Source organism: Streptopelia decaocto (assembly GCF_964273445.1).
Source record: "Streptopelia decaocto genome assembly, contig: HAP1_SCAFFOLD_169, whole genome shotgun sequence".
NCBI classification, from domain to species: domain Eukaryota; kingdom Metazoa; phylum Chordata; class Aves; order Columbiformes; family Columbidae; genus Streptopelia; species Streptopelia decaocto.
This window is the reverse complement of record NW_028116270.1, coordinates 18,883-40,617: the sequence shown is the minus strand read 5'-3', so window position 1 is coordinate 40,617 and position 21,735 is coordinate 18,883. Positions and strand designations below refer to the sequence as shown.

General features: G+C 40.6%; 1 protein-coding gene across 1 annotated transcript in view; it reads left to right on the top strand.

Moving 5' to 3' along the window:
- LOC309452204 (uncharacterized protein) overlaps positions 1-20,790 on the top strand; it is a 54,069-nt gene extending 33,279 nt beyond the window's left edge. Inside the window, 16 exon segments of the mRNA XM_082076877.1 lie at positions 690-718; positions 821-887; positions 4,308-4,393; positions 6,119-6,286; positions 6,290-7,108; positions 7,943-8,181; positions 9,507-9,656; positions 10,624-10,657; positions 13,532-13,638; positions 13,837-13,930; positions 14,939-15,016; positions 15,906-16,187; positions 16,878-17,113; positions 17,852-18,098; positions 18,967-19,012; positions 20,504-20,790. Of these exon segments, the coding sequence (XP_081933003.1) occupies positions 690-718; positions 821-887; positions 4,308-4,393; positions 6,119-6,286; positions 6,290-7,108; positions 7,943-8,181; positions 9,507-9,656; positions 10,624-10,657; positions 13,532-13,638; positions 13,837-13,930; positions 14,939-15,016; positions 15,906-16,187; positions 16,878-17,113; positions 17,852-18,098; positions 18,967-19,012; positions 20,504-20,652 (2,831 nt within the window). The 3' untranslated portion in view covers positions 20,653-20,790.
- Positions 20,791-21,735: the final 945 nt, after the last annotated feature.

Genomic DNA, 21,735 nt, shown 5'->3' with positions numbered 1-21,735 from the left:
GATTGTGTGGGTTTGGAAATGATTTAATGCTGGACAACATTTAAGGAAAAAAAGTATTTGGAACTATACTACAAATGCAGATGACAACCAAACAACATTTGTTTGTTTCCTTGCAAGCTAAACCAGAACAATTTGATGAGAACTAGCTCGATTTTCTTTTTTCTTTTTTTTTCCTTTTGCTGAATGACACGTGTGAGGTTTCTGTGTCTGCAGCCATGCTTGCCGTGTCCCATCAATGGAAAGGAAAATACTCCTTCACACAAAGCACTTGCAGAATTGCAGTCGGAGCGCTGCTGCGCTGTTTTGTGATCATTCGCTATAGCAGACCGGATTTGGCTTTTGAAAGAATCCTTTTAGAAAACAGGATTCAGCTCCTCAAAAGGACTAAGTATTTTGATTTTGTTCGTTCAACAAGCCCGGCCTTATTGCTTCACATGAATTGTCCTAGTTTTGTGATTATTGTTTTTTAAATCCAAGGTGCGTGATGGGAAGTGTGTGGTGTCCATTTCTGGTATAGTCATCCAAATGCTATACGATGAGGCAAACTGAATGTTAGGTATCATACTCTTGATGAAAGAATGCTTTCAACTAATACTTAGCTGTAAACCTGGTGATGTTGAATGGAGGAAAAGAGACCTTCAATTAAATAAAATCACTTTTTTCAAAACCTTTTTTTTTTTAACCTCCAGGCTTTTCAGAGAAACCCAGCAATTCCCAGGTAAGTATTTGTTCATGTCAGATGGGCTACTTGTTGTCCTCATTGAATAGTATGTGGTTACTTTGAAATTGGCCTATTGTCATTGGATTGTGTCTTTTCTAGCTGAAGACTCCAGAATCAGCTTTGGAAATGAAGGAAACCTCTCCTAAAAAAAGGCAGCAGGAATCAGGTAACGTTTAGTTCATGTGGTTCTGGGTTTAGCTTCATAATCTTTCTGGAGAGGAGTATTTAATAAAGCATCTGATGTATTTGTTTTGCAGATCTGTTGGAAGAATTAGGTTTAGGAGATGCAGATGATATTGAAGGTATTCATAGCAGTCTCTGTAGTGTTTTGGGTTTTTTTATGGCCAGACACATTGTACTGGCATGTTTTTTTCCTAATACTAAATTAATGGTTCTAGCAAGGTGTTCTGGGAAAAGAAGGTCTACTGAAATACGCCTCTATGCATGTGTGTGCTCCTCCTCTGGTCTGCCATTCAACACTGCAAATACCCTTCCATGATGTGGGCTTCCTCCTCTATACCTGCTGTCATCTCCCCTTTGCAGGGGAGTCCTGAAGTTTGCTTTCCTTCCAGTTTCTCAAAAAAACCCTTCCTGATATTTGCGGTTCCCCGAGCATGTGCCGTAGCTGATTCCGGGCTAGGGATCTGCAATTTAAGCTGTCCAGGTGCTGCAGGTGAGACAGAAAGGATCGTTCTTGGGCTCCTCCTGTAGCTGTACGTAGCAGGAATGATTGCTTCCCTGGCTTTTCTCTACCTGTCTGGCAGTTGCTTTGAAACGTGTAGCAAATACATTCCTTTGAGGCTGGAAACTGCCCAGCAGGTTCAGAGGCAGGGGAAGGAAGCGGGGAAGAGAGACAAGGTGGGAGGAAATGACAGTGTCAGCGTGTGGCCAGGAATTCTCTGTCTTTGGCAACACTGTAATTTGCACAAAGTTATTATGGAAGACAATTGATGAGGAGGGAAATATTAGAGGAGAGAGGAGTGGTAAAGGCTAATTGGAGAGAGCTCTAAAAGTCACCTCTCGATACTAGCTAGAGAACAGGCAGAGTAAAAGGTGGGGGATTTTCATCTTTTGTATGCAGAGAGAAGTCTGGGTGCTGGCAGGTCTGACTTTTCCAGCTTTCAGGCAGATACAGTTGACCAGAAAAGCTTATTCAGTCTGTGTTGCGCAGTCTTCCTCAGAAAACGTGTCCCAGCTCTCCTGTATCCACAAAAAACTTCATCTGTCTTTTAAGCAAAATGGTGGTGCCCATGTTCCATGCCGGAAGTGGTCACACGTAGGAAGTCGTATGGTAGGAAGCTGCATGCATGTTGCAGTTTGTGACTTGAGTGGAAACTGGAGGAGTTCCGTCTATCTGAGAGATTGACCGCCCCCTGCTGAACTTGGAGTGGAGAGGCTTCCAGGTGTGCTAGAAACTCGGAGCACACTGGTGTGTCTAGACTCTTCTCATTCTAGGAGATATTGTTACCACTGAAGATGCTTATGTGCAAATTATCAACATACTGGATGCCTAGTTATGCCTAATCTGTGCCCCGTTCTGCTTTCTTGAGTTCTTTTTGTTTTGTTTTCTGAAAGGATGTTACATATCACTGTGATGTTGATGCAGATACCCCTCTTGAATTTCATCGGGTTCCAATGCTTCTGGCCACCCCTCCCAATTAGCACTCCAAAAGCTGTGTGCTCGGTGAGGGAGGGACTTGCTGGGTCCAGTTATCCAGCCATGTTACAATGCTAGTAAGAGGGACAAAGACCCATCTCCACAAACTATGCATAACTGTTGGAGGAAATGAAGATGTTGACCTCCAGATTATAGAGGTTATTTGTATAGAAGCTAAGTGTTTACTTATTCCAAGCGTCCTGGTATTGATAATTTATAACACTCCCTACGGTACCTATCTGCCATCTACAAATGGTCCTTGGCTGCCTGCACTTTTGTCCTTTATTTGTACTGCTGGTTGGAGCCTTCATCTGCACCAGCAAACAGCTTGGTACTGGGATATCTATAAGCATCAGGAAAGGCTAAATCTGACTTTTTCTTGTTTTTCGGGATTGCAGAGTAAAAGTGTCTGTTTTCCTTATGGAATATTATCCTTAGATAATCAAGTATCATTGTTATTATCTTTAATACCTGATTGTCTGAAATACATTATAGTCATCAATAGTTCATCAATAGATCATCATAACAACTCTGACATAAGTGCTATCAGCTCAGTAATGACTAATGTGTGTTGGGAAATGCCTTATGTTAAAATACCCAAAAAATACATTTACAAAAAATCCAGGAAATTGCATCCACCAGTGACTGAGGTGGGAGGAGAAGATTTTTATTTCACACTGTGTAACCTGAGGTTAGGATTGACCTCTGGAAACCTATATGACTGACTGAGGAGCTTAGGTTCCCAATTCAGACATATGAGTTGTGACTCTAAGTTTCTATCTAATGTAATCCCTTTCAAGAAATGAAACTTCCAAAACGAATCACTTAAACAGAAAATGCCAGAAGTGAGTTTGGCCCTGTGAGTTATTAATACTGGATCCTTTTGTATTATTATGACAATACCTATTTTCTCCCTGTCTTGATCACTTTCACTGTAGGAAGAATACTGTGTACCTCTTTAGCAGTGAAGCTTTGTTTATAGAAAGGCTGTTGTATAGAACCCATAGAATTGTGGAGCGGGAAAGGAGGTGCAGAGTGCTCAAGGTGAAAAGCCTCCATCTCTGTTTTTAGGTGCCACACTAAAGCTGCTGGGACTTGTTTCTTTCTGAGTACTTGAGACTTCAGAGTGTTGTGTGCCTTCCACAAAACCAGTGGCAACGAGTTGCTGCTTCTAAATTGTATCTGGGACTGTTTGGAGTCCAATTCTCAGATGTAACAGAGATTCAAGGCAGACACCCCATAATGGGGAGCTCAGACTGAGTGACTGCTTCTGAGGTGTTTGTGACTTGTCCAATATTCCTTAGAGATTCTGGGAGAGGAAAGGTGAATCCTGTTTTCAACAGTACAAGTGAAATGTTTCTCGACATTTCACAGGCCTGTCTTTGATTGTGCCTCACTTGTTTCTTCTGCAAGAGATGAGGCAGCAGTTTGACTGAAATACTCGTTCCAGATCCACATCTAGAGACAGATTTGTTTCATGCGTGGAGAAAAGCTGGGGCCTTACTGATTTCAGGCTGTGATTTCGTTGCGTGTGATTTTCTGTGCACAACACACAGGGAGGTTAAAATTGCTGGTGGAATGTAGCCAGTTGCTGCACAGCACACAGTGTGTCAGAGAGAAAGAGAGAGGGATATCACGCACCTTTAAGAAACAGGAATTTTGTTATTTGTGACCATGTATATCGATTTCTTTGGCACATTTCCTTTATGCATTAAAAACTAAAATGCCCTGGAATAAAGGCATTCACACAGATGCATCTTGAATCTGTATGACGATAGTTTTATCTCTAGGAGCTCCCAGATTTGAGGGGATGTGTTATTTTGCATTAAGATTTTTCTCACAAATGTGATGATTCAAGATGTACTCTTGGTGTAAATAACTAATCTTAACTCATGCTTGTTATAAAAGTGCTTCTATTTTTCGCTGTAGGTGAGCACTCGGGATCTACCTGTCGTATGTCATCAGCAGCTGAAAAAGAAGACCTCAAGGATGCCTTTGAAAATGATGAGATGCCCGTATGTAAAACAAAATATTTTGAATTAGAGTCTGAACTGGTTGATTGTGTTATAGACCAAGGTAAAAAAACAAACCTTACCAGTCAGTAAATAATGCTGAAGAGAGAGGCCTGTAGATGAAAGTTGTCTTACAGTCTGAAGTAAATTTGGATACAATCTTCTAAGGGTGGGGTAAAACCTTTGTCATTATGTTGGATGCTTGCTGTTATACTGACTTGTTTCCAGCTGGTTTGCTTATATTTTGACCGGTATTCTTCCTTTTGTGCAGTGCTGACAAACAGTGCAGTCATGCATTTTTTCCCTATACAAAATGCACATTCAAGTGAAGAGGGAGATTAGTCTATTATATGGTTATCTGCTTGGTTAAACATGCCTGCTCTTCCTCTTTGTGAGAGAAAGATCAAGCAAAACCACTTGAAATATGGTGACCTTTCTGATCCTTTCTCTGCCTCTGCAAAATACGTGCTTGTTTGACCATGGTAATAAGTGTTTGAAAAGGTTGTGGGTTTGTTTTTTTTTCAGAGGACATTCTAGAATAAGGCAGGCATCCTGTTCGTGTTGGGCGTACAGGACAGGGCTGGATAGAGAGGGCGTACAGGACAGGGCTGGATAGAGAGGTCTGGAATCTTGTGTACCACCTCGAGGGACAGTGGAGTAAATGATTTCCACCCCACACCCAAGCACCATGAAAGAGGGACATGCTTAATTTTAACAGGCAGAGCAGAGAACTGAAGCCTACTATAAGCTGGTAGTAGTTGGGCAATGAGCTTGGGAATGGAGAGGCTGAGACAGGTGGTGGCTGGTTGAGGTGCTCCTGCCCTTTTCTGAAGGAGGAATTTGTGTAGAGGGGGAAAAGGGCCTGGCTAATGAGAAGAGAGAGCGAGGAGTTGGATGGTCTTAGCCCATGGGGACCCCAAGGCTGCAGGCCCTGTTGCGAAGGCACCAGGAGCTAAGGAGACACATGGGGAGTGAGGATGTTGGGAGGAGGGTGACAGATGACTGGAGTAGTCAGAGCTATTGAGGAACAGAGCGTGGGGTCAGGGAGATGGGCTGGGGTGGACCTGCGACAGCATGGTACGGTTTCCATACAAGCTTGGGTTCCTGATTTTTTGGGGGATGAGGGAAGGAATGGACAGGTTTCCCTAATTAATGCTTCTCTTTGGAGCTTGGAATGGAATTTAATATTTCTGAATCTTGGGTGAAGATCTAGTCCTAACTCTGCCAGTTCTCCATGTGCTGGACAGTGGAAAGCTTGTCATGTTCATCCAGGCTGTATTAGCTTAGCTGGCAGGGGACTGTAAAATGTCAGACAGTGGAGAATGGTGGAGGAAAGAGGGTGAGAAAATGTAGGCAGTTGTGATGAAAAATGGTAATAAAGCAATACAATGTGAAAAAATGAATTGCATTTTGATAACTGCTACCACATACGGAAAGCAGGCAGGATAAAAGGTAAAAGCAACCTTAATGTCTAAATGAATCTAATCCAAGATCTAAACATATCTAGTCCAAGAGAAACTACAGTAGGTCCTTGCATTTTTAAGAAAATGATGATTCAGTGAACCTTTAATTTAGTGTCACTCAATATTTTTTTATTATAAAAACTGCTTTCAAACTTTCTTATTTCTATTATTTCTGTTGAATGCTGAGTTTGCAACAGAAATTACCTAGATTAACTGTAACTTCCTTTTCCTTGGTAATCTTTCTATCTGTACCTGTTTGCTTAAGGGTAAATATATTTTAGAAACTATCAACTTGACACAGAAAACAGCATGGGAAAATCAGACTGACAAAGCAGAAATTCCACCTCAGGAAGCCCTAGTGGCAAATGAGGAATTGCACAGTGCTGACAAGCAGTTAAGTCCAAAACCCTGGGAAGAAAGATACGAAAGAATGTGAGTTGAAAGTGAGAAAAGGGAATTGAAAACAAATTTTAAAAGTATTACAGCAGAGCTGAAGCAGCTGTTTGGTGAAATTAATGAAACTCGGAAAAGTACTTCCCTTGCGGGAGAAATGTCAGAAGTGAAGAGTTCTTGTGTTGTTTCATCTCGTGCAACAGAATCAGATAGGAAGTTAGAAAATAAAGGTGAATTTGGAGAACTTAAACTTAAGCGAGGTGGAAAAGTACCCAAAATGGAAATTGTCATTCCAAGTCTTGGTGTCCTTCCTGATCAAAATAACTTAAATGCAAATCTGGAAGGTAGCTGGAGTACAGATGAAGACGAGAGCACAAACCATACAGATAAGATAACGGTGCCTCTAGCCAAAGGAGAGGAAGAGAAAAGGCCTGCGATGGAAATGGAGGAGAATGAAAATGGAAGTAGTAGGAATGTAATTAGGAATGTAATGGGAAGACCTGAATATTCCCCAAGACGTAACTTAAACACAAGTATTTTGGATGATGTTTCTACTATTCTTCCTAAAATGCAATGTGTTTCTACAAGTAATGAAAATGCACTTTTTGTAAGAGAAAGGAAACTTGGAAAAGACTCTGGATTTAATGGTGATGTTCCCAGGGAGTGCCTTATCAACAGTAATAAAAGAGGAGAAACAGAAATTGAAAGTCTTCTTGCAAATGCTCAGCCGTTGTGTGGCACACTGAAAAAGAATCTTGATGAAGAACTAAAACAAGATATGGAAAGATTTAAGAGTAAGGTAGGAGTGCTGCAAATAGTATTCCTGGCTTTGCAGAAAGAGAAGGTACAGCTGCAAAAAGAGGTAGAAGTTCACCTGCTACTCCTTATTCTTTAGTCTTTCTCCATATCAATGGTCCTGTTCACTTCAGCTATTCATCATTAAGGGAAGATGCTTTGTGCAAATTGGGTTTTGTTTTAATGGAAATACATGAGTTATGAATAAAGAGAGAAGTGGAGAGTTGTCCTTTTCCCCCTTTTTTGGAAAACAGTCTGTGTTACTGTTGCAGTTCAACAGTAGGTGGCACTCAGTTCCAGTGTCAATAATTCTCACTTCTTTGCCAGAAAAAGAAATGCGCACAGTGCTGTCAATTCTGATTCTGAATCAAAGAATGAAAATAGCTTCTGAACAGGGTCTTGAATGATCTATTGATTTGCTGTGGTTTCGGCACGGTGTGTCTTCCTTGTCCTTGGCCAAAATTCCTGTTTGCTGTGAAACCATTTCTGCCTGTGCATTTGGGATCTGTTTTCTTTTTACCCTCATTAAGGACACAGTAGCCCCGCACACTTCCACGTGATTTTTGTTGTTGTGTTTTTACAGCTAACATTGTGCAGTCCTTCTAGCTCTTTGTCCATCAGTAATGCTTTCACTTTTTGTTGTTCGTGTTTTAAAAAACACTGTTGTTTTCTTTCTAAGGGCTGTGTTTTTGTTATCTCTTTTATCATGAGTGAATTCAAAGTACTTTCAATGGCTTAACACACTTTGTAGTGTAATTTTGTGAAAGTGCTTCTCCGTATGAATTTTATTTTTTTTTCTTTTATGTGATTTCGGAGGTAAACACTGAATTATTCAGTCTTGAGTATGGTGTTTCTTCTAGAAATACTGAGAAATACACGCAGTTTAACTTTCTTTTTGTAGGTTGAGAAGGAAAAAAGCAAACAAAGATGTTTCAAAACTGAGGTGATGGCAAACCAGGAAGATCTTGATAAATTAAATCCACCACCAGGCAACATTACTGATCAGCCAATGAAACAAAAGGTTACTCTAAGGAAGAAGGACTCTTCAAAAATTGAGACTGGAAACACTGCAGAAGTCAAAGACAAAAAGAATTTTTCATCTGAGGAGAGGTCGAGATGCATCAAGATGCCAATGAAAGGGTAAACTAAGGAAATAATGTCTAATTTTTATTTGTAGTACTACTCTAAGTATCTTTTAGGTTTTCAAATATTGTAGTAGTTGAAGTAGTTTCCTCAATGCCGAAAGCCATGCCGAGTAGTCCACTGCTTCTCAAAAATTTAAGAAAAAACAAAAGAAAATTAAAACCCCTAAGCTCATAATGGAGGTTCAAGGGTATTGATTTATTGCGTGCTCAAAAAAAAAAAAAAAAACAAACAGACAAATTCCTGCAGATTTCCTTGTCAATACCGAGGCAAAATGCGCCTTCAAAACCAGAGCTGAAGACTGAAAAACTCCCTACTTATTTTTGTAGGAAATGGCCAACCAGGAAATAGGAACTTACAGTTTACTTCGCGTTCTCCCTTTTCTAGATTATTTTGAGTGATCTTCATGCAGTTGGTGTTTTCATAAAGTCCAGATGTTCTTTGTCAGGAAAAGGGAAAAGATATTACCAAACCAAGCTCAAAAGTTTGACGAAGGCACAGATAATTTTACGCAACCCTAAGCAGGAGTTTTTTTCCTGTCTGTCCTTCAAAGGCATCTCTGCTCTAGGTACTTCCTCTAATGGGGATATGAAATATGTTTCAGCTTAGCTGAATCTAGCTCAGATTCCACATTTCTTGCTCATTCCTAGGGGAACATTATTAAAATACTTGAGTGTCTTCCAGGGTCTTTGGAGTCAACTCTGTATTTTGTCATAGGTATTCTTCATCTCCGTTGTTTCTGGGCAGCATCTTAAGTACATCTGTTACACAGGGCTTTTTTAAGTAAAGCTACTCAGCTGATGATCTCCCTTTCTATCCCTTTCTTTCTATCCCTTTCTTTCTATCCCTTTCTTTCTATCCCTTTCTTTCTATCCCTTTCTTTCTATCCCTTTCTTTCTATCCCTTTCTTTCTATCCCTTTCTTTCTATCCCTTTCTTTCTATCCCTTTCTTTCTATCCCTTTCTTTCTATCCCTTTCTTTCTATCCCTTTCTTTCTATCCCTTTCTTTCTATCCCTTTCTTTCTATCCCTTTCTTTCTATCCCTTTCTTTCTATCCCTTTCTTTCTATCCCTTTCTTTCTATCCCTTTCTTTCTATCCCTTTCTTTCTATCCCTTTCTTTCTATCCCTTTCTTTCTATCCCTTTCTTTCTATCCCTTTCTTTCTATCCCTTTCTTTCTATCCCTTTCTTTCTATCCCTTTCTTTCTATCCCTTTCTTTCTATCCCTTTCTTTCTATCCCTTTCTTTCTATCCCTTTCTTTCTTTCCCTTTCTTTCTTTCCCTTTCTTTCTTTCCCTTTCTTTCTTTCCCTTTCTTTTGTAGTAAACTTTCCCCAAATGCCAAAGTTTCAAAGAAAAATAAAAGACAGGCTTCAAAGAAGAAGGCTGATCAGCAGATGAGTTCTTCTACTGGGAATCATTTTCAAGTACTGGATGACAGCACTTTCAGTGAAACATCTCAAGATGGAAGAAGGTACTGAATAGAAGGAATATTGTAAATAAAACTTTTTCATGATAAAGGTTGACCTAAAAGCTAACGGGAAGTTTTGTAAACCAGAGTGCACAATGATTCTTATTCTTTCATATGACAATACTACCTGATGCCCTTTGTATTCAAAACTACTTGTTTTTAGCTTGGAGTGCTTTGAGCATACCAGCCAAGTTAATGATAAGGTCAAACGTGCACAAATTCTGAATAATTACCTGAGTGTGAGTGTGTGTGTGTGCATAAATATATATATTTTATCTTTTCCAACAGAGAGAGGAGAGACTAAAATTACTCTTCCACTGCAGGCATCTTAGTTCTTTCTGCCTTTTGAATTATTTTTTTTTTCCAGCTCTATCCCCTCCCGACTTCTTGCTTGCCCCAAAGTTACTGTTGCGGGAGACAAAGTGAGAAACAGTAGGTGCTGATGCTGTCCAAGCACTGTCCAGCAACAGCTCAAGCATTGGTGTGTTATCAACACTGCCCTGGGCAGAAATCTAACACGCAGCAATGTGCGAGCTGCTATGAAGAAAATTAACTCCATCCCAGCCAGACCCAGTACACCAGAGAATCCAACATTAGGTTGCTTTGACCTGTAAGAGAAGGATTCTCAATACTGAAAAGAGCTGAACCTCTAGATTTAAATAGCAAATGCACATAACTCTGTATCTGCATCTCTCTCTATATATATCTATAGCTGTAAGATTCCTGTCACCTTGGGTAAAGTGCAGAGAATAGTAATTTCAGCTATTTGCTTAATACCTCCTGGCAAAAATACCTTTCCAATAGACATAATGCTACACAAATTTTTTTCAGTCTTCAACTCCATCTAACAAAATTCTCATACTAATTTTTACTTTAATTCACTACTGACGTTAAGTTGCAGAGCAACCTTAGATATTGTTCATAATGCAATATAAATATTCCAGTACTGAAATATGTTTCTGTTTTCCAGACCTGCAGCAAAACTAGGGAGTGAAAAGAACAAGGTAATGTAAAATTAATGTCTTGATAAATAGCTTGTGTCAGCCTTCAGTCACTTAGATGGGAACAGTGTTTATGTAGTGATCAACCAGATGCACAAATTACTGCTAGTATGCAGCTTTGTAATATTTGAGCCAAATCTATGGACTGTGAATGAGGGAAATGCATCATTCATGCATTTGTAATGATGTGTAATAGTATATAGTTGTATACAGAAAAGCCAGTTTATCTAGTGGAAGAGAGAAACAAGGAATTAAATGCCAAGTGTACCGATTTAAGAGAACAAGTCTTTAAATATGAGACTGACAAAGTAGAAAGAGAGGTAAAGTATACGCTTACAAAGAACAATTTAAAGTTTGTCAGTTCTTGAAATTCTTTTATGTTTCTAAAATGTATCAGGTATAAGTTATGTGCATGGGCTCAAATAATGCTGTTTTATTCTGGTTTGCCTTGTTTCTCTTGGAATTATGGAAGGTTTTGGCGAACAGGATGTTACTGCTCAGATCTGAGCAGTGAACAGAACACAGGTATCTAGGTCTAAGCTTTGATCAAGAAAGGTGATTCTTCTCTAGAACTTTTTTCACCTTTTCTTTAGTCCATTTTTGCCCTCTGGAATGATTTTAATTATTTAATGGGTTTTATCTATGTATCACACTGATGACACAAGTAAGAGTGGTATAAAGGGAAGAACAAGCCAAAATGCAAGGGGTGAGAAATGAAGATGCAGACAAGTGAAGTGGTGGGGGATGAATTTATATTAAGCTCCTACATCAAAAAAAAAAAAAATTTGCTTTTCCATAAGTTGCTATCGAAATTGAAGAGTATTAGTAGTGGCCAGTATTAATTTATGGATGTTTTTGGGGGTTCTAAGGGTCCTGCCTGGTCCTCAAGAAGTTCATTTCAGACACTGACCTAAGCTTCCTATTCTCTGTTTTATGATGTGTGGCCATATTTAAATGTGTTCTTTCTTTGTGACTCTGTGAAAGACTAATTAACTGGACAGAAGACTCATTAGGACATCCGTTAAACTGTCTTTCTGCAAATTCACACAGTACATGAATATGAAACATGCTCCTATGCAGAGCACTAGCATAAAATTATGTCCCTTAAACATGCAGGACCCATGTGTTGCTCCCATTTCTGCATGCAGATGTTTTTTGTTGAGAAAAGTGGTGGAAAAGAATAAAGGCAGGGAGATATAGGGGGTAGGAAGGGAGGTAGGGGAGCTGTAGGTAATGGGAGAGTGCATCCAGACTTTTGTAAATCTAATCTGCCAGTATAAAGGCAGTTGTTATTTTTAAATAAACTCAGTAAGAAGACTGCAAAAGGATGTGCTTGAACATGTACTTAAAGTGTATCTCAAAAGAGCTTTCAGATAGATGTATTCATTTAATTATAGAATCAAAGAATCATTTCAGTTGGAAGAGACCCTCAGGATCATCGAGTCGAACCGTAACCTAGCCTAACTCTAGCACTATATTTGTGTAATGGACAAACAGAACAAAGGACAATCTAATACAAAGTCCTGCCTTTGGTCATCAGAGTAATATCTGCAGTCGAACTATCGCTCTTGTATTGCAACAGATTTCGTTGCCTTTTGTTAGAAAAAAAAATACATTATTGCAGCATGTGCTGGTGTATTGTTCCAAGAAGATTAGTACTTGAGCCTTTTGTATGTATTAGGAAACACAAGTCCTCATGAACAGCTGCTGATAGTTTGGAGGTGCTCAGCTGAGTAGGATGAAGAGAGGTCACCATCTGTGCAGATGCCTGCTGGTGGCAGGCAAGAGTTCCTACCTTTGAGTTCAATCTGAAGGCAGGTCTAATTGTATAATCAAATAAGTGAAGGCATATTTCAGGTTCTTGTAACCTTCTTCATGCTCATTTACCTGTTTCACTAGGGCATGATCAGACGGCTGCAGCAGGAACTTGCTGATGCTCTTAGAAAGCAATCTATGTCAGAGGCTTAATGAGGTTACTGTCCAAGTCTTTGACATGGGAATGCTCTGTCCTTACTTGGAAAAAGGTTTCTGTTTCCTAAGTTGCTTTGCAAAATAAACTGATGTGTCCATAGGTTATTGTGTTTGGTTTGGCCAAGCAGGTTGTCTGGTTTCTGATGAACACTAGGAATCCTGGACTGCTGCATTTGGGCTTCTCTATGCTGTCTCTGCTTTTTTTTACCTCCCCTGCCACCAGATGCTGTCAATTCTGAATGCTCTTGTAGCTTATTCTGCATATAATTTGTTTGGGTTTGGTTTGGGGGTTTTGTTGTTGTTGGTGGTTGGTTGCTTTTGTTTTGTTTGGGGGGTTTGTTTGCTTTTCTTTATTTTTTTATCTCTTATTCTCTCCCTTCTTTGGCCCTGCTCTAATTTGCCATCCTTGAGCAGCCTTCTTGCAAATGCACTGTAAGCTACTTTCTGAGGCAGGGGCCACCTTTGGCAGTGTTCTTACGACCACTGAAGTATAGAGGCCTGATCTAATCAGAAGTCATGTTAATCTATTATGCGGGAGTTGTGAAGTCACTTTAGGAGACGGATGAACTTTTCAATTCATACTTTTAGTGGAGGAGCAAACAAGCAGGTACAATAAAAAGAGTGTTACAAGTCACTGAAAGGCTTGGAAGAGCAGTGTTGGTGCTTAGAAATGTGCTGTAAGAAATCAGTGCAGGGATGGGAGAGGCCAGTTTGAAGATGCTGCAGTAAGACAGTTTGTGGTCATTTGCCAGTAGAAGCCAAGGTTTGAATGTACTTGAAATGATGATGGTTCTTGGAGGAGAGGGTGTGCATACACACACGCAGTACTTGTATTCTTCAGCAGTAGTTGACTCCTCTCCATACAAGCTCACCTGACTACTGTGGATTCTTGCTGTGATTTTGCAGTTGTGGAAGATTGCCTTGGAAAATAAAGCAAAAGAAGTCGAGGGCTTCCTCTTGGCATCTTCTGAGGCTAATATAACCGTAAAACAGCTGGAAGAACGTGTGCAACGGTAAGAGAATAACTCAGTGAAGCCAGATGTCTCTTGCTTTCTCGGACTTTGTGAAAACTACAGGACAGTCTTGTTGCATCACAACAAGTTCATACGCTATTTTCAAGGATGCTTTTGGTTTCGATCATGTTATTTCACGCTGCTCTTTCACAAGTGGTGCTCTGGATTTCCATAACAAGACCTTTATTTCTTTTTAAGCCTCGAAATGGAAAATGCCAAGTTGGAAGCCACACTCCAGCAGCAGGGCAATAAGATCGAAGCCCTTCAGCGAGACCAGCAAACGTCTGCATCAGTAAGCTGGTCACAAACTTCCCTTTTTGTGAGCTCCCAAGCCTAGTTAACTCTTTCTGTGGGGAACTTTTAGGATGAGGTTTTCCTGGAGAGCCTAGGGGAGTTCAGTCCCTGTGTTCTTCCGAATACAGGCTTCTTACCTCTGAGAGGTAAGGATTTGGCACAAATATGCTGGTGTCACTATTGTCTGCATTAGACCTGTTGTGACATCAGATGCTGCTCCAGGCACTTGTGGCAATGTGTATTATTAAAGGTATTCATCAAGTTAACTCACAGAAATCCCACAGGGGATATTGCTGCCAAGCACTTTGTGCCAGGGGCCTGACTGGCATCATCAGACTGGGACAAAAAATTATACTCCAGGACATCTGCTGTGCTGGATTTCTTTTCCTTTGGCCACTTGGTATGTGTTTCCATGAAGCAGTGAAGAGGAATGCCTGTGGTATCATTTGCAGAACTCAGTGTGAGCCTTGGCATTTCCCAGTGCCTCTATGCAGTGGTTAATTTTAGCTCAGATAAGGTGCTTTCATCAGTGACCTTTATGAAGCAAATGATTTTTGTATTGTAACCAGTGAACTCGGCTTCTTGCTATGACTCCAGCTGTTAGTGCTGAAGAGATTTTGAAAATAACTAGGTGTGAAAGTTGACCTTTGTACTGATACTGTCAAAGGAGGGAAGGGAGTCACAGTGCTGGTCCTTCCCCTTTGATTAACAGGGCATGATTTTCAAACGTACTGTGGGTGGGAAAAGCTTAATACTTGTTTTCATTGAAGATTCATCATATCCCACATGATGTTCTCTTTCCATAAAGCAAAAGGCAGAGGTGATGATTGCTAACAATTTTACAGCGGCATCAAACTAAGGCTGTTTTGATCGTTGGTGCTGGTTGTAAATGCTATAGGAATAAAGGTGTGAAGAGGTATATGTAATATTCATTTTTGGTAATGAGGTGTAAACTTCAGCCTGGAAAGTCATGGTGTGTCATCTTGTTTTTACAATGCTTCCGTAGATTCATAACCGCCTGGAAGAGTTAATAACTAGCTTACGGACAACACAGGCAGCTGCAGAGGACCACCACCATCAGCAGGTACCTGACTGGCTTTGATGAATGACTGGTTTAGTCTTTGAATTTTTTGTGTGCAGCTAATTGATGAAAGCAAGACACATTCCTGTGTGATCTACTCTAGGTGTACCTGCTTTAGCAGGTGGCTTGGACTGGATGATCTCCAGAGGTCCCCTCCAGCTGCAGCCACTCTGTGATATCAGGTGGGCTGTGTAGGCACAGTGCAGCTGACAAATACCCTTCTGGTTTTAGGGCAAGGCAAAAGGGAAAAGGCTGTGAATTTCTTCATTCCCCTGCTGCTGTGTTTTGTATCTGTGTTGTGGTGTGCAAGATAGTTGTGTTCATCAGCATGATTTGCCTGATGAATTATTTCTCCCATGCCACGAGTGGGGAATGAGCAAGTGGCTGTGTGCTTCTTAGCTGCCTACTGGAGTTAAACCATGGCAGATGATGGACAGAATGAATGTTGTGGGCAGCAGGGAGATCTGTGGTTGAAAACTGAGAGGAGACTGAACTTAGGAGGCCAATCTTTTCTTGGCAGTTTTGTCAGAGGTTGCCCATGAGACCATGTCAGCTTCTGTCATGAGACCCAGTGTTTCACCTACTCTGTAAGGACACTTGAGAAAGTTGTACACCCTGAGGATTTTTTAATCTAAGCCTTTGTGCTAAGGTTTTCATGACCTTCTGTGTATCAGTAGACTTTTTTTTTTTTTCTTAGAGAATGCCACTAAAAGCTTCATGTCTATTTGCATTCTTTATACTTGAACGGAATCAGCAAGTTCTATTCCACTCAAATGTATTGACCTGTTTGGTTTTTCTGATTTTGGTTGGTTGGTTTTCTTTGGTTTTGTTTTGGTTTGGTTTGGTTTTTTTTATCTTTTTTTCTTTTTTTTTCTTTTTTTGCTGTCTACAGGTTGCAAAACTTTCCCAGCAGTTGGAGGCAGAGTCTGAAAAATGCAAGCAGCTGGAAGCTGAGAATCAGGATTTGCGAGAAGAGTTGTCCACCATGCATGAGAACCATCAAAAACTGGAGACAAGCAAATGGCAGCTGATAGAAGAGGTGGCTAACCTGAAACATCGTTTGGAGACTAGCATGGTGGATCACAACCTTATAGAACAATATAAAAAAGAAGTGGAAGAACGAGCCGAACAAGAAATAAGACAAAAACTACAAGAAGTCAATCTATTTTTGCAGGTAAGTGAATTTCTTGTATGTGCCTGTAGTCTCAATTATATACTTCTGTTGTGGTGATAATTTTGTAGTATGTTATTTTTGGTTCCTGATTCTGTGTGTTAGTGCTGTACTTCTACTGTCCTTCAGCAAAGACAGGAAATACGGCTGGGCAATGGTGCTTTCACGTGTGAGTAACGTGCCTGCAGGGCGCTGAATGCAAAGCTTGCCCAGGGTGGCTTTCTGTTTTGCAGTTCTTGGGCGGTATCACTGTCTGGCCTTGTTCTTACTGTTCATCCTTGAACTCAATATTGACACTTAGAGTTGTCATGGCCAGACATACAGGTCCTACTTTGTCATTGTCCAGGGGAAAGCGCTCAGAAAAGAAGTCACTGAAGTTGTACAGGGGGTGGAGGTGAGGGATCCTCATAATTTCTTGGAGGAATCCTTTTCTATATGCCCTGTCCTACAGAGACAGTGTTCTTTTGATTAGTAGCTTTGATAAGTAATGGTTCTAAGAAGGGGTTTCTTTTGGAATGAAAAAAGCAATGTAACGTGGTAGTTCCAGAGTTCTGCCTTGATTGCTGATGGTAGTGAGGAGGCACAGTTGCCTCACTGAGTAAAGGTGGGCCCTCAAAATTTCGTACAAGAAACTGACTGGTGGGGACTCTTCTGTTTTCTTTGCGGTGGTTCAAAGTGCATTATCTCCTTCAGACGCAGGCAGCCTCCCAGGACAGATTAGAACAGATCAGAGCCAGTCATCACGCTTCCCTGCAAAAACAACTGAAACACAGGATTAGAGAACTTGAATTTGAATTGGACAAGATACAAAATATTCAACAAGACAATATATTTAAAAAAGATTTCACGCAGGCGGAAGTGAAAAGGTACAAAGAGCTGTATCTGGAGGAGGTAAAAATTAGAAGATGCCTGGCAAATAAACTGGAAAGGTAAGTCCACGCTTTTTTGGAGTGGTAGTAAGATACTTTTTCCTCATACATTTTCCTCCTAAAATCCTTTTTCTATATCTGGTTAGTATTAGATATGTACACATAAGATGGTGTATTGTGAGGAAAGTACCTTAAGACCCTTCCCCTTTATTAGAACTGTCTCAATTTCTCTTTAGTGTTCCAGCAATAACACCACTGATCATGGCATTACTAGGGGATTTTTTAAGTTTTTTGTGCTTTAACAGGCAGCCTTTTTGCTAATCTCTAATAATCTCCTCCTCTTATTCTGTGTATGTCAGAAAAGATAAACTTGATGCTTGGATGACAGGCTCTTCAGGCAGCAGAATTTGATTCTGTGAAGCAAAAGCAAAATAAATCTTTTCTGGATTCCATTTTAGCACCATGTCTGAGGTTTGAGCTCAGAGAGAGAGCCCAGAGTTCTTAGGCACATGACATGCCTTTTCTGAAGAAGCGCTGTAAACACACGGCATTCACAGGTTGCTTTGAAGCCCTAATGCTGACAAGTCCAAAGTGTTGGTAACTTGCTGGTCCTTCTAGGTAATGTGACTTCTTAGAAATAGGTTCTCCAAAAAACCTCGGATCAAATTATATTCTTGTTTTGGACGGTCTTAATCCCTTCTACTTTCAGAAGTCAAATAATAGTCAAAGACCTGGAGGTTAACTTTGTGGAAGGGTTACTCCCACAGGTCATTCTTTGTATGCTTCTGAATGTTTCAGAGCTAATGAGAAACTCGCAGAAGCCAACGCGCATCTCCTTCAGGAACGCCATCGAAACAAATCAGTCATCGGAAGCAGCATCGTCAGTGGAGGTGTGGCTGCAAGTCCAATTCTGTATTCAACCGAATGGGAACATCTTGGCAACAATTTGGCACTTAACGGAAGGCTGAGTCTAGGAGAAAGCTTCCTAAGCCTAGCTGGGAGCACATTATCATCAAGAAACAGGGTTGAAGCCTATGTGGCTAAGGTAAGCATTTTGAAATACTGTTCTCAACTGCTGCTCGAGAGTATCTGTAAGCAAGGTTATTCTGCCTTTTAGCCTAAAGCTAGAATCCATTTGTAGTCAAGATGACAGTGTGTGGATTTCATCTGTTATAATGGAACTTCTTTAAACCATAGGAGTAGTCTGGTTTACCCTTCTTGCCAGCTCTGATATTCAAAAAGTTCTTGGTAGTAACAGCGGTTGTGTCTGAAGTACCAGGACTGTGCTGAAATTGAGTTCCTAGGCTCCGAGTATCATCTTATGGAGTCTCAGACGATCCAGCCTACTCTGTGCTCAGGTAACCCATGTGGGTAAGTAGTCAGTCAACACCGGTGTATGAAGAACAATTATTGAGAAGGTGACTGCTGCAGGGGAACCCGGGATGTTACTGCCTGAAGAGAGGTGCAGTGAGGTGAGAAGTGCCCGCTCAGGAGGCTTGGGATAGTCAGAGATGGTGCCTTTTCCAGGGACTGGGGGGAAGGAGAACAGTGGAGACATTTAGCTGACACTCTGCTCATGTGTTTGATGACAGACTTTAGCCAGACCTTCATTGTAATAATTCCCCTGTGCTTTCTTCCTGTATATTTTTTAAATGCCCAGTTATAATCCAGCAGGTGAGCTACAGATTGTTTTGTGCTAGTTAATGTTGCTCAGTAATGGGAATGTTACAACCTGGCTGACCAAGAGTTTCTCTTCATTAAAAAATCAGACCCCAAACCAAGACGTCTCTATTTGTTAGGATCTTTTAAGGCTTTTTCATGTTATGTTTGGGTTTTAAGAATATTCTAGAGCTCTAGTGTTACAAAAATGTAGCTGTTAAAATATTAACTATATATTTTCTGTATAATTCTAGGTATGGCAGGAACTGGATGAAAGAATCACTAAAGAAATTGAACAGGGTAATGTGTCATTATGTCAGGCATGTTTTTAAGGAAAAAGATGACTGTTCCTAACTCTTGAAAAGAATGGCTTGGAAGCTGTGAAGTTCCTGTTCTAAGCACAGATTTTCTTACTTTTTTTCTCCTAGCTTTCCAGTTTAGACTTGAATGTGAGACCTTCCTGCTCACCAGAATATTGTGCAGGAAGTTATGCGGTTGCCTGAAAAAAAGGCACAAAGACAACTAACTCATTTGCCCCACACAGATCCACTCAGCTTAAGCTAAAATCACCTTTCACGAGCGTTAATCTTCAAGCACAAACATCAAACATAAAAACAGCCCCGGGATAAGATTTTTATAACTTCAGCCATCACTACTTCTTCCCTGTACCTCAACTGCATTCAGCTCTAAACCACACCATACACGTTCCCTGCTGTTAGTTCTTAATGTTTGCTGTCTACTATTCATTGCTTCTATTTGTAGCTTATGTCTTGCAGTCTTTTTTGAAGAATATAATCAGTGACAAAATATACCCTTTCTTTAGGAAAAGTTAATTCCGTAGTGTTTAGGCACACACAAGTTTCAATACTTGTAATGCATAGCATAAAATACATGCTCTATAATATGAGGCCAGGTGTCCAAAGAGGAATTTCACCTCTTCATGATAAGTGGTCCCCCAGAGTCACCACTTTGCAGTGACTGGTGCTATTTGAAAGCAAGTAGGCCCTGAGAACATTTCCTTCTGTTTCTGTGTGCTCTGAATCACACAGAGAGTGTTCAGCTGTGGCCTCAGAGCTCTTTCCATGTGTCTGAATGGACACAAAGTCATTGCATCGTGTCCGCGTGCGTTTTGAACGTAGTTGTGCGTCTGACAGGAGTCATAGAGTGTGCTTGGTTTGGGCACCTTGTCTAAAAAATGTGGCTGGAGAAAGATGGCAAAGGTGTCTTTGCTTTCATGGATTATGTGTTTTCATGGAGGAAAGAGGGTTTTGCCAGGGTGAGTTACAGAAATGCCCCTCAGAGAAGGTGCCAGGCTGGGAGACTTGTCCTGACCTGGCTGCACTGGACAAGCGTTGGTGTTTTCACAGCCAGATTCTTTCCAGTTTGTCACAGTGAATGCAGAAGCTGGTTTTTAGGAGTAGCGTTCCAGTAAATTACTGGTTTGAACATTTAAGGAAAACAGACACTTGAGGCTCAAGAGGCCTGCAGGGGGCTGAATTCAGCACTGGTGTAATCAGGTGCATTCCCTGAAGATGTTCAGCGTGGAACCTCTGGAATTGCTTTCACCAGCTTTAGAAATACTGCTGACTGATAAGCACATGAGGGGAAAAAACTAACAAAAAGTATTTCTTCCTTTGTGCCTGGCCCTTTCATTGTTACGTTCCCTTGGAAGTTTTCAAACCTCTTTCTGGACTGTAGTTTCTTCAGTTACCCCTAATGTTTTTACAGTGATTTATTTGGCTGTGTCTATTGGAAAAGTAACACCAGCAATCTTGTCTCTTTTCTCCCCAGCCACTGCTGAACTTGAAACTGGATCTACTGGAGCTTCTCCTGTGGGATCCACTGATAGATCTTCAAAAAATGTCCATGTTGACCAGGATCCACTTTGCAGGGCAATACGGGAGGACTGTGATGTTTTAACCAAAAGTTATCTGATCTGAGTAAAATGCTAGGGAAAGGCTCTGGAAATTCTCTCTGGTTTCCCATCCCTTGTTTCAGATGTGAAAACATGTTTATTGCAGTTTGAATATAAATGTATTTATTGCAGTTTGAATGTGAAATAAATAACTTACACTTTTTCTATGGATAAACAACGTTTAATCCAATTCCTTGTATTCCTTAAACATGTGTTCATTAGAGCATAAGCAAAACAGTGCTGGGTGTGTGGGGGATTCGCTCCGCCCAACACGCACACCTTTAAACAATAAGAAGTGTGCTTAAATACAGTAAGGTATTACATATTCATAATGACCCCAGGAATGCCTATACATATTCATAACCTTTCCCCGCTTCTTATTAAAATGAGTCTCAGATAACCATTTCCATAGTCTCCACCCTGACCCTCCTCTGTTGCGCCTGCACAGTGTCACTTGGTGATTTTGAGGAGGGGTCTTTGGGGTCTTTGGATGAAGGCTCCTTCAGCTTCGTCACAGTGAACTTTTTACCCTTGGCTCATTATGTTGAATTGGCTGGGACCCAAGCTGCCAAGTCAATTGAAACCAGACTGGTGCCCCTTTTGCTGTAAATCTTCATTATCTTGTCTCCTCAAGTTTACGGCTAGGTGCAGTAAAACTTCTTATCTTGGCATTCAATGGGGTTCTGTTTTCTTAACATAAATTTACATGAAGCTCTAAACTAAGCGTTTATTGTGTGGCTAAGCCTTAAAATGTTAGTTTGTTAGTAGGCACCCACTATATGTTTAGTTAACCCTTAAAATGTTAGTTCCCTCTGTCAATATAACTTCATAAGCAAGTTTCATAACTTTTTACATAGAACTTAACCACCTTTTCCCTTTTCCAGGTTCAGAGCCCGTGCCTCATTTGGTTATATCTGTAAACATTAAACATCTTAGCACAAATCACAACTGCATTTCTCACAATTCCCCCTTTTTCTTTTTATCCTATTGATTCGTGCTTTAGCTTCCAAGTTAGCTAGCACTTGCCTAGCAGCGGCTAGGTCCAGTTTGGTGTTATCTTTTAAAATCATTAATTTATACCCCGTTCCTTTTGTTGCCATTTCAGGAT